Source organism: Gymnogyps californianus, chromosome 5, assembly GCF_018139145.2.
Source record: "Gymnogyps californianus isolate 813 chromosome 5, ASM1813914v2, whole genome shotgun sequence".
NCBI lineage: Eukaryota > Metazoa > Chordata > Aves > Accipitriformes > Cathartidae > Gymnogyps > Gymnogyps californianus.
Genome location: NC_059475.1, coordinates 10,458,889 through 10,471,684, shown reverse-complemented (window position 1 = coordinate 10,471,684; position 12,796 = coordinate 10,458,889). Strand labels below are relative to the sequence as shown.

At 37.5% G+C, this 12,796-nt stretch overlaps 2 protein-coding genes across 3 annotated transcripts in view; one reads left to right on the top strand and one right to left on the bottom strand.

Moving 5' to 3' along the window:
- LOC127017437 (NADH-cytochrome b5 reductase 2) overlaps positions 1–12,796 on the top strand; it is a 31,678-nt gene that overhangs the window by 8,259 nt on the left and 10,623 nt on the right. For both annotated transcript variants that reach the window (XM_050898496.1, XM_050898497.1), the window contains 4 exons: positions 997–1,080; positions 1,645–1,730; positions 2,576–2,675; positions 4,510–4,707. In XM_050898496.1, coding sequence (XP_050754453.1) covers positions 997–1,080; positions 1,645–1,730; positions 2,576–2,675; positions 4,510–4,682 — 443 coding nt within the window. In that variant the 3' untranslated portion in view covers positions 4,683–4,707. The remainder of the gene's footprint in view (positions 1–996; positions 1,081–1,644; positions 1,731–2,575; positions 2,676–4,509; positions 4,708–12,796) is intronic.
- PPFIBP2 (PPFIA binding protein 2) overlaps positions 7,987–12,796 on the bottom strand; it is an 89,436-nt gene continuing 84,626 nt past the window's right edge. The window contains exons 23-27 of the mRNA XM_050898495.1: positions 12,140–12,265; positions 11,130–11,318; positions 10,565–10,735; positions 8,912–8,977; positions 7,987–8,226 (exon numbers count right to left, since the gene is read on the bottom strand). Of these exons, the coding sequence (XP_050754452.1) occupies positions 8,155–8,226; positions 8,912–8,977; positions 10,565–10,735; positions 11,130–11,318; positions 12,140–12,265 (624 nt within the window). The 3' untranslated portion in view covers positions 7,987–8,154. The remainder of the gene's footprint in view (positions 8,227–8,911; positions 8,978–10,564; positions 10,736–11,129; positions 11,319–12,139; positions 12,266–12,796) is intronic.

Genomic DNA, 12,796 nt, shown 5'->3' with positions numbered 1-12,796 from the left:
ATGCGAGTGAAAGATTTTGCACTGATCTTGACTGAGAGGAATTGAGCACTTAACTCTTACTTCAGGGGGATAAGTGCTCAGCGCTTCTCTGGATCATGACCTTTTATGATGACTAATATACTGATGAAGCTGTTATATCTTGGAGGAAATGAGTGATGCATGTTTTACAAATGTTTCTTTCTGCTCTGCTTTGGCTGCTATAAAAAGTAGTAGCTAGGAAAGCTTGTTACTAGTTACAGATTTCTTAATGTGTCAAGTTATATGTCAAGTGTTTTTCATATAGAATACTTCTCATGGGCTTTTCATTTGGCTTGGTCCTTGGAGATTAATTCAATTACAAACTGTCTAGTTTTGTGATAGTTCTGAAGCAACGGTATACCCAGGTGTAGACCAGAAATTGGCAGGGTCTTCTCATCACAGGATACTAGAAGGTGGTCACCTAGCTGACTGCGAGTGTCATAGGGATCTCATTAACTGGAAATCAATTACAATAATAAAGTATTTGATGAAAGTATGCAAGGCTCCAACATTCCTGATTCTAATCTTTGCAGGGGTTCTTGCCTGATGCTGGTTTAATTACAACTCCATTGAATGTGGACACACACAAATGGCTAGATCCATGGTGCAACTGAGGATGATGAAGATGGCCTAAGAAACCTGTTTGTCTGTAGTAGGGGCTGTGGTTACCTTTAGCTACCACTAACATTCACAGTTGCCGAGTTGTGTTCTAGGCAGTGATGTGGGAATCTTTGAGTTTATTATAAACGATGTTGGGTAGCAGGGAAGGAGTAAATCGGTTGTTCAAAGCTAGGATTGGTGTTTACAGAGACAAAGAGGTTTCTACTCTTTGTGCTCGGTGCAGTGCTGAGTCCATTTAGCATTTCCAGAAGATCTGTCCTAATTAATTGGTAGGCTATAGTAATTTATTCCCATGGAATTTGTATCCATGTTTGTTTGAGAGTTAATCTACCTATAGGTTTTGAATATTTCTTCTAGGTACCTTTCTTATCAAGCCCCATAAGAAGTCTGAAGCAGAGAAGAAGTTTGCAAAGCATCTTGGGATGATAGCTGGAGGAACAGGTAAAACTGTTCTCATCATACAGAATGTCTAGAGAACGAAGATGTCTTGATGGATGCGTGTGAGGAGTACCAAACACTGTACTTTAGTAGCAGAGCACTTACACCTGTATTTCTTTTCATGAGTGTTTGGCAACACTGAGGCTTTCCAGTGGCTTGAGTTCAGTCCTGGGAGCTAGCAATTTCAGAGGTTTTTAATCTTGATTTACCGTGTGACCTCAGAGAAGTCAATTCATCTCTCTGAGCTTCAGTCTCAATGACAAAAAGTATTTTAGGAGAATGTCTTGAGGGCAAAATTACTGTATGTGATAGAGAATGCTGAAGAGGAAAGACCCAGATACAAGTATTGTGGTTTTGTTTTTGTTTTGAAATGACTTGTAATAGAAATGCCCAACCTCTGCATTTGGCATGGATTAGAAATTCAGAGGTATGTAGCCCTGTGCAAACTAAGTTCCCGCTGAAGACTGAAGGAAGGCAGCACTAATATTGAAAATGCACCCGTAGAAAGAAATACAGGGGTTTTTTTTTTTAACCACTTTGTTTTTTAACCACTTTGTTTTTTAACAGGTATAACTCCTATGTTGCAGCTGATTCGTCATATCACAAATGATCCTAAGGACTCCACGAAATGTTACCTTCTTTTTGCTAATCAGGTGAGTATACTGACTCATCTGTTTGTCCTTCTTTAAGGGCCTACTTTTTTTGCCGGCCTCTGAGCTTTTCAAACTGATGGGACGTTGACCCCTGGAGAAAATACTGCTCTGCATGTTTCATACTCTTCCAGTGTCTTTGGGTTTGTATTTTCACCCAACCATTTATGAGAAAATATTATCTGAGATAGCACATTTAAAAATGATCAGTATAGGGAGGAGGAGGAAATGGTTATTATGTAAGCTCTTAATATATTGTCTTGGGTTAAAATGATTTAAGATGGAGAAGCTGAATAAAAAAATTATCCATAAGACCCTTTATGGATACTTGCATGGTGCTGTCATAGTTCCCATGATCTTTTATTTGTTTTGAAGATGGCTCCTCATAGTTTCACTTGTACTCCCTAATTCCTGTGTTAGGGAATAAATAGTGTGAACAGATCCCGATCCCTCTACTCATTTTACTCCTTCACTGATTTCAAGGAAACAGGATTTTGTTCCATTAATCTGCTTCTACAGTTAACCTTTACCATGCTGGTACAGGGCTATATTTGCCAAGGTCAGAGACAAATCCAGCTAATTGTGATTTTAGCCTGGATTAAAAAGTTGTTCAAATTGCTATCTTTAAGACAGTGTTTAAGTGTTATTAAGTCTCATAGTTTGTTGTTCTTAATCTGAATTTACAGAAGCCTGTAATGATAATAGCTATCAAGTAAGGGCGGGGGGGGGGAATCACTTTCTTGGTTTGAATGAGTTATCATTGCATTTGTCTTGTTGAATGCCAGATGAGCTCACATTAGATGGCATCTTGAGATGGTTTGGAGCTAAAGAGCAGTCTCATTTTGCAGACAGAAAAAGATATATTACTGAGAGCTGAACTAGAAGACGTTGCTAAGAGGCATCCTGATCAGTTCACGCTTTGGTATACGCTGGACAGACCTCCACAAGGTAGGCTACTGGTACACACTGGAAATGCCTTTGCTTGTCGCTGTACAACAGTCAGAGTTTCTTGTTCAAGGGGCCATTACTATAATATCAAGTCGTCTTGTCTTACGCTTTTAAACAACAAAGACACCCCCCAACCCCTCAGAAACAAGCCTTACCACAGCACCTGTTTTGAAAAGTGATCTAAACCAGGTGGGCCTTAGAAAGTGTGAACTAATAATTAACTCCTGTTGGGTCAGACATGTTAGTCAGTGGATCTTTTGATGTATTTATTTCAGGATGTGCCAGTTCTTGGGACTTTTCAGCAAAAGTTACAGCTCTGTTTTGGGCTATCATCTCCTGAATCAGGTTATGTTAGCATTTTGTTGGCATTAAATTGCTTAATGCCTGTGAGTAGTACATGCACATCTTTGTTTTGCAGCAGCTCTAGATTAGATTCTGGTAAAACAGAGCTGCCATGTGTACAGATTAAGGCATTAACTGTAGGCTGGTGTAGCACTGAATTAGAAATGGAGGGAGAGGTTGAACTCTACTGAATCTCCTTTTAAACTCGGGTATTCATGTTTGCTGATGTTGTAAGTGATCTGAGCTTTTATTTAACAGGCATAAGAGCCAAACTGAGTCAGATCAAAGTTCTGTACCTGTTGTCAGCAATAGCCATGAGTAGATGGCCAGAGTAATCAGCAGGCCTTGATACTCTTCCAGTCTTTAATATTTCTCAGTTCTGAGCCAAATCTGGCTCTACAGATATAGTAGCCCTCAGTGGACTACTTTTGTATGAACTTAGTATGTCTCCTTTGGAGCCTGTATGAGCTTTTTGGCAGTCTGTTAGTGGTTCCATAGGATTAGCACTTGTGTGTGAAGAATGACTTCCTCTGGTTTGCATTTGCCTCTCAGTTCTTGTGTTGGAAGAGATTGTGAATAGGTGCCTACGAACTGTCTTCATGTTCCTAATTTTACAGACATCTATCAATCACCCCTGCTGCCCCATCTCTTCTATACTGAAGATTGCTGGTCTCCCCCACGTAGCAGTGACTACATGCCTTTGCTCAGCCTTGTTCTCTCAACGTTTTCCAGCTCTGCTATGTCCCTTTTTGAGCTAAGCAGATCAGAATTTAACAGCAGTAGTCAAGATGCAGGCAAACTGTATTTTTACTTTGATGTGGTGTTCCCTTTTCCTTTCCTGATACTTCTTAACATTTCATATGCCTTTTGGCTGCTGCTGTTTTCATAACCCCAACATCTTGCTGCTGATATATGAGCTTAAAGCACATATTTCTGTATGTGAAGGCAGGATTATTTTTCCTACTTGGCTCACTTTAAATGGCAGGTGCATTTAATAATATTACTCCTTGAAATCATTTAGCATTTCTTTCTTCTTTTTTTTTTTTTCTCTCTTATCAGTTAACTACAGGGCAGAACTTTTGTAATCATCAAACTTTGTCACCTCACCACTCAATCTCTTTTCCAGGTTTTTTTTCTAATATATTGGATGGCACAGGTCTCAATACCTCTCCCTGCACAACTGCCCCGGGGTGACCTCTCTTCACTGGAAAAGCTGATATACTCTTCCTCTTTATTCCTACCTGCTGTCTAATTTCTTTTAAATCTATCATTTAGTCACAGACTTTCATGTCTTATCAACCAGATCCTTGTTATCCATGTGCTTGTTGTCCCAATCGAAGGGGAGCAGTAGAGTTAACCCTCTCTTGGCTTGCAGTGATGTTGGCATAACTTTGCTGATTCTTCAGCTACTTTGTGAGTACAACATATGCAGTTTAAAAAGGCTTCAGACTGTACAGAGATTCAAATTAATATTTTAATTTCTTTGTTTCAGATTGGAAGTACAGTTCTGGCTTCATCACTGCAGACATGATTAAAACCCACCTCCCTTCCCCTGGCAGTGAGACACTCATTCTGATGTGTGGGCCACCACCTATGATTCAGTTTGCATGTCAGCCCAACCTGGACAAACTTGGCTATCCCAAGAGCAGTACCTTTTCTTACTAACACTGATGTCATCTGATACCTTTTTGTAAGTACTGTGTATTTTCCTACAGGAACAACTGGTATGTAACTGTGCAGTGCTGGGGTTTTTTTGTGTGTGTCTGTTTTAACTGCTTAATGTAATTTCTGTGGTTTATAACTTCATAATTACCTTTGCGTGTTTTAATACTAAGAAGTTGAGAGATCATCTTGAACTGTGTGGAAGTAACTTAGTCTAACCTCTTAAGTTAGTATGAAATGTTAATTCTGAGGAAAAAAAAATTAAGTGTAATCAGAGAGGTAGGACAGAGATAAAACCACTTGTTAACATGGGTATGGAATTTGGGAGAGGGCTATAAAACTGGACTAGGATTATTTGACTGTACTCTATAGGTAATTCATTTAGTGAATCCTGGGGAAGGAGAGTACTAAGAACAGTCTTGTTTTTTTTCTTTTTTTTTTTTTTTAAATGCTGTTTTACAGCCCTTTACCAGGGACTAAGAAAGAAGTCACAGTGTGCTACTGAAAAAGTGAACAGAATTTGGGTAACGTGCAAATCGCTTATTATTGTAACAGAAATTCTCATTAGTGTGAAATTTATTTGAGAGGATTACAAAACTTCATGCTGTCTTCTAACAGTCTTAGCTAAACAGTCACTGCCAACTATATATGGAAGTTCTGGGCTGCATATACAGACATAACTATCCAGTGATGTTACATCATTTGAATGTCATTCTCTAAGTGTAGTGCTTGCTCTTGTCACAGTTTCAGAAATTTCTTTTGCTTACGAGAAAACATGGCTTCTTACTTCCTATTTTAAGCTATGCTGAGTTGATCTACTCAGCTAATGCCTCATCTCAGTGTTTTCACCACATAACATTTAATTATTAGTCTTCAGTCCTGAAGGTACTGTGTGTTCATTTCCAGAATTAGTTTATACTACATTTTTTTTAGGGTCTGACAAATCCCTGAGCCAGACAATTTGTTTGTTCAGATGCTAATGAATACATTTACTAAACATTTTTATTTGTCTAAAGCAAAATGAAAGGAATCTACTAGTTAAAAATTGACACAGGGGTTTTGTACTTCATCAGTTACATTTGTAGCAATAATGCAAAGAAAGACATAGGGATTCAGACTGTGATCTGTCCATGATGAGAGATTAACCACACGTATTTGTGTTAGAATCATTCCACAGTCAGCAAGAGATGGAGGAACATTCAGAATTTATTCATAACAGTCAAAAACTAAGCATTTATGCCAGTGTTATGCTAATTAGGATTTCTTACTATATATATTAAAAAAAACACAATAATTTTGTAGATTGACTATTCACAGCCAAGTTAGCACAACACCACACTGAGTTATAAATACACCATCAAAAGAAATCTGAAAATCTGCTTGGAATATCCCAGTGATATGAAGGCTTCCTCTGTTGGAGCAGCTTATCCTATTTGTAGTGCTGTAGTAAGTCTGCTGGCTAATTAACCTGACAAAGTATTTCAAATGCCTGTAGTATATGATCTGGTCACTAGTGTTGATTGCATTGCCAGATTGGAGATGTACTTGACTGGTATGTTTAATACCTTTTATTAAGCATTTTTAGTTTGCTGATGTGTAGACTCTTAGCCCTTTGGGTTTTCGACTATCGTTTCACTGTTCAGTGATTGAAAAAAATTTGCCTTGGTTTTACCATTTTGGATAATAAAATCATGTGTTTAGCTTCTAAAATCTGACTATACAGTGCAGTCTGTCATGAGAGGCTCAGGGAGTGAGGACTAGAATAGGTCACCTTTAAAAAGTGCCACTGATGGCACTCGAAGAGCGCTTGCTGTGTACTCTGGGCAGTACCGGAGATTTCCCCCTTTATTTGGGAGGGTTGTGGCTGGGAGTGACCTGCCCTTAGGCTATATCAATATGTAAACCAACACCCTGCAGCCAGCAAGAAGAGTGTAATGCAAACCATCCATATACATGCTAAGTCTTTTCTTTACAATTGAGCAGATTTCTTTTCTGGCATTTCCCTATTTACTAAGATGTCTTGTTAATACCTTATTAATACGAGAGACGTATCAATGGATGCCACAAGTAACTGCTGCTGTAAAGGAGACACTTTCACCCTCGAACAGCCCCTCAAGTGAGTAGTCAGAGGCCATATTTCCCTCTGTTATAGTGCTGCAGTCCTGCCTAGCTCAGTAAATAGCAACAGCTCTGTTTTGTCAGATGTTTTAAAGAAAAAAAAATTTGTTTTATTATGGTACCTGTCTGATGCTCCTTAGTCACATTTTACACATCGCAGAGCAGTAACATTTGTCTGCTATTGCTAAATAAAGTATTCTGTGAAAATCTATCTGTAGCTGGAATGAAAAGAGAACTGAAATTGAACAGCACTATTGTTTACAATGTGACCAGTTCTCATGCAAACATTACAAAAGTTTCTAGTGTAAGCTCCAGTCCTCAGGGCTGTTTGCAGCCATATGTTTAACTAGGTGTAACTACAGAAAGAAAATAAGCTTATTACCATCCCTGTCTTCCTGAGAGCCAGTACTATGTTTCAGGCCAACCAGGTATGGGGCTCAGAAAACTCTTCTGAACAGTCAAAACGGTTCGGACAGGCTTATGAGCATCCTGATGCTTGCACATGTGTGTCAGTACTAGCCATTTTAGACAAAATGTCTAAACATTTTGATGCACTAACATCTTAGTGCACATGTAAAAATCACATGATTAAAAAAAATCACTTCAAATGAAGCACCAGCTTTTGAGTCTACCAGTTTTTCTGGTAGTCTCACTGTTACACTTCCTGCTGTAGTTGTTCAGCATCTTTTGAGTTAGGTAAAGATTTGTGAACATGCCATCTTGTCATCCTCCTGATAAAAGCAAGGGCTTGATGGATAGTATTATGTTCCATTCTTCCCATTCTACACTGCACTTAGCACATGTCCTGCCCTCTTTTTATCTAATGAAAGGGATGAGAGATTAAAATCCTTTTATGGGAGACAGCTTCTGGCAAGACTGCAGTAGTAGTTAGCGAGCCATGACCACTGCACTCACTAGCATCCATCTGAATTTCTAGGCGGCTCTGATTAGTCCACATGGTACAACAGAGTATTAATGATTCCTGCATTACAAGTTAATTATAAAAATAAAAAAATTACAAGAGATCTTTTGTATAATAGTACATAAACATACCATGTAAAAGACGACTGAATAAAAGGGTAAAACATGTTGCCAGTCTTGGCTTTCCAGACTCTGGATATGAGTACCACTTCTCTCTCAACACCTATTTCACATTATGTGATATGGAAAACAGTGCAGAGGAGAGTTACCTGTAATGTGTTGCTACATTGACAATATTGACTGCTATGATGTGGTAAGTCTCATCATTGGCAGAAAAGAGGTAAAGCTTTTCTGTACCACAGCATCAAGCTTCTCCTGGCCACCCCTCTGGACAGGCGTGAGGTGTATTATTAGTGGTCTTGGTCATGTTGAAACATCATCTCCAGTCTTCAAAAGTAGGTGTTAAAAATCTGCTGTCATTCAGCATTTCATCTTGGCTTAACATCGTCTGAAAAAACAAGATGTGAACGAGTAAGCATGTTCAGTTAGGGGCCTATAGTTAAAGAAATCCAACTGTAATGAGATCAGATTCACAACAGAGGGGGTTAGAGCCACATAAAATTAAAAGGAATTTCTTGAATGCAGCTTTAAATAAACTATTATTTGCTTGAGGAAATTCTCACAAAGATTTTGTGTGGCATGTGACTCAACTATGTTGTGTAATTTCTCATTATACCATTCAGTCAACTTATTTTTTTTTTTTTAAATGAGCTGCTATGGAGTCAGGAATTAATAGTGATTTTCTTGTTTTGTTTTGTTTTCCGTGGAGTTTTAGCTCATGTAAATTTTCAAGTCTGTACCTTTTTGCTAGACTTTGCTGTGACTGAGGCATTCGATGGTGGTTACTTGCAAAATCTTTGAAGAATTGTTTTCATTTAAGGGGATGCATAGCTGTCATTGGGTCAAAGAGATAGCAGAGTTCATGAAAAATTAAAATAGGCCTAAATGAAACGTAATTCCTAGTGTGATTTAAAAGCAGGGTTTTTTTGGACTGTGAATGTGCAACCAGACTATAAAGAGGTGTTTAACAAGAATAGTGATCCACTTACTCTACTACCAGCAATGACCAACTTTCACTGAATTCTAGCAGAATACATTTGTGACTTTAAAACAAGAGTGAAATTAGTACATACCGTAAGATGGCTTATGCCTTGAGAAAGAGCCCCTATTTGCATTACTGTTCCTTCTGAATGTTCCATCTGTAAAAGTATTCAGGAACTAGTTCAAATCAGACAGTATGTGCAATTTTATTCACTCTACATGCATCTTTGGGAGGTATCTGTGCCTGGACAAATGAAGTTGTGATAAGTTTAAAAGCTCTGATTTCTGCACATTAACAAAAATGCCTCCATGCTATAAGAAGGTATGTGAAAACGCATTTAAGATTGATTCCATGAAACTTGAGCTGTAATTCACACAAGAAAAGAAAAAGCTTAACTGATATTATCAATGCAGAGTAATATTTTCCAGATGATGTAACACTTACTTATTATACTTCTGGTAGTCGTCTTTCACAGGCAAGAAGTAATAGTCCTTCATGATGCAGTCCTACCTATTCTTACATAAAAAGGTTATCTCTTCTAGGGCATTGAGATTTCACTGCATGACCACATGCTCAGAAGTCAGGCTTAACTGAAAGGCCATGCTCCAAGGGAAAAATCCAGTATTTTTGTAATGCTTGAACAACTGCATCATGTAAGCTCTTGGCTCAAAGTTAACACGTTCACTTGCAACTCTTAACTGTGCAAGTGGACATCCATACTAAATTACAGTCAGGATTTGGTATTGTCCCTACTTAGGAACAGTACTTTAGTAAACTAAGGTGTACATTGAAAAAGACAATGGTTAGATAATGAACACAAATGAGATGTTAGATGCAGTAAACCATGCAAATGAAAAAATTACTTTCACAGTTAGTCTTTTCAGTTTTGTGACCATTCTCATCAGACTTAAAATGTTTTTATGTATGTCACTTAAGGTCACTGGAGATAGGACAGTTTACCCCAGCTGCCTCTGTCTGGCTCTTGTGTGTTGCCAAAGTTCACACAAGCCTCCAGGAGCTCCATTTTTCAGGGTTTACATCCCTTTACACAACAGCAAAGTTGAATAAAATTTGATGGTTTTTAGTGTTCATCATTTGTGTGTATGATGTCTAGACAGTTTCATTCACAAGTTCACTACTATATAACAAAAGTGAATTTTTTAAGTATTGGTTTATTAATAATAATGTTGTTTATTACTGATGCATTGTTTTCACATACACTGTCTAAGCATAACTACTCCCCACTGTACATAATGAAAGAAAAATTCAGTTGGATTCTTTGATTAATGTCTGTTAAAAATATACAATCCAGTTGTACTTTAATATATAACTTGATAGCTTTGTACAAATTAGTCCAAATAAATTTATTACATTAAAAACCACCCATAAAGAGAATGAAAAAAGTACTGTGCCATACTAAGATTATGAAAGCTAGAAGTACAAAAGTCTCGTGTTTACTGCAACCACCACCTTAATTGTCAAAATACATCGATCTTCATAGTGTAAAGGTGTTATATTCCTGAAAAAGGGCTTGAAGATGAAGGAGTTTATTATGATGTTGATTAAAAAAATTAACCTGACATTCTTAGTATAGAACTCTTTCCAGTGTCCATAGCCAATACTTTCTCAGTAAGTTCATGCGGATGTAGCAAATACTTTGTTATATGCTAACATTTGGTTATTTGCAAGCTTTGGAATGGATGGAGAGGATGAGATGAGAATGGCATCAGTCAGTCTGTCCCACCTGATCCAGTTCCCTATCAGTGAGTGGACTAAGTCCTTTGTATCCACCATAGTTTTTCTGAGTACCATTCGTAGCAGCTGGGTTTGTATCCATAGGACAAATGTAGTCTGTTGATTCATCAAATTTCTTTTTTCTTAAGTTTCCAAAATGTGAAAATCCAAGTTTCTTTGGCTAAAATAAGAAGACAACACAACAAGTTTTGAATAAGAAAAATAAGGTTGTCCTTTAAACATTCAAAATCCTCTCCTTTTTGATTTACTGCTATACCCTAGTCCTTCAAGCACGTAGATTCTAAACTAAATAAATTTAATTGTTTTCAAATTGGAAGTTACAGTTGATGTTAAATACATTTAGATAGTGTTCCTTCTAAGAAAAGACAGAAGGGATTGCATGCTTATTTCAGAAGGTGATTTAAACAGATACAAATTAAGTGCTTTGGTACATAGAATTAAGGAAAATGTAACACTCCTCCTAGAACTGAGCTCTCCCTGCCCGTGTTTGTCCCTTATTTATAAGACAGGGGAGAGGAAGTCTGAAATACCTCCTTTTTGAAAGCAGTACATACCCGAACTTTGGCAGTGGTGGTCAGAGGTGTGTATGCTGTTGATTCTGTTATTTCTCTCTTTTCTTGTTGTGTCTCTGGTCCAATTAATACGTTAAAATTGGTTGTTAGGTGGCGTCGCAGTAGGGTCTTTTGAGGTGGAATATTCAGCAGCATTGCCAGCGTGTCACCATTGAAGCGAGGTTCGAGAATCTATTAAAAAATGGCAGAATATTTATTTTTTTATATGGTTAAATATTTGCAATAGTAAAGCATTACAGTGCTTATCAGAGGAATCTTGTTCTTAAGCTATCTATCTACATTAGACCTTTTATAACTCACTCGCACTATGATACTCACTAGGGTTTGAATGGGAAATACATGAAAGTAGGCACTAAGAAATGCAGAGCATGATCAGGCAAATATGTATTTATCATCAAACCTTACATTTGTTTGGAGTGAACAAGTTTGTTTTCGGAATTTTCTGCTCTACTCAGAGTATAAACTTAGCACATTTTTTTCTATTTCATTTTTGCAAAAATTCTACAGGACTAGAATCACGCTATTTCAGAACTCTGACGTTACTAAGCTGCAAATAGTTCTGAATGTTTTGAATTAAAAAAATGTCATTCCTGATTGTTGGCAAGACTGCTGCCAGTTCAGGACAGTTATTTACTGTGGCTCAGAATTCTATTAAAACCACTCAAAGAAACACTCAATGATGCCTTATCAATAAGTAACTTTCCCATGGTACGGTTTTTTTTTTTCCTAATGTACTGCTGTTAAACACTCATGCACAGCTCAGCTTTCATTATAAAAAATGTTTTAGCAGTTCCTTTTTTATTTTAGTTTTCCTCTGTAAAATTAAGATGCATGGATCAGATCAAGAGGCTCTTTAGAAGGCCTGATCATGCTGTCATATTGCAGATGTATTTGTTTCCTCCTGCTTGACAAACACCAGATAAAAGATGTTTTATATTACAGTCTGTTAATTTTTAGTAGATATGTAGTAAAATGTTAAAACAAATTCTTACAATCAGGCCACCATGCACTCCGCTTCCTCGAAGGTTTGGTGCATATTCTGCCAGATCGACTGATCTGAGCCATTCCATCACTCTGTGATTGGACCACTGAACTACTTCAGAAGGCGAAACGTTATTCTGTTAAAGTAAGCAGAAGAGATGATGACACTATAGCCTGCATTGTCACTGCATGTTCACAATATGTATCCTCAGCTCAGATTAAAACATTGTTCCTCCTCTTCCTCAAAGAGCAGTATTTTCTCCCTGGTTCTAAGGTACTGTTTCTGTTCAAGGCCTCTTTCAAGTATCCTCTGACGAGATGGCAAGCATAGTCTAGTACAGATGAAACACCATATATTGCATCAGGTAGTATAACAGTAGAGATTACAGATGCTAGGTGTAAAAAAGGGAGCATTTTGAGAACAGTATTACTGTCAGTCTTTAATACTAGGGGAATAAGCTATGCTGACCAGGTAAGGCAAAAACCTTAGTCTTTGAGAGTTAAAAATTAAGACAGGCAAAGAAAAAACATTCCAAATTATTCTCTTGGAAGTTGAATTAACTTCTTTAAACTAAGCAAAGAATTCCTAAAGGGAAGTGCATGAGATTCAACCAGTAAGTGGCTCAAGCACTTAAGGACTGAGTAGATTTTTATTATCAGTGAGTACA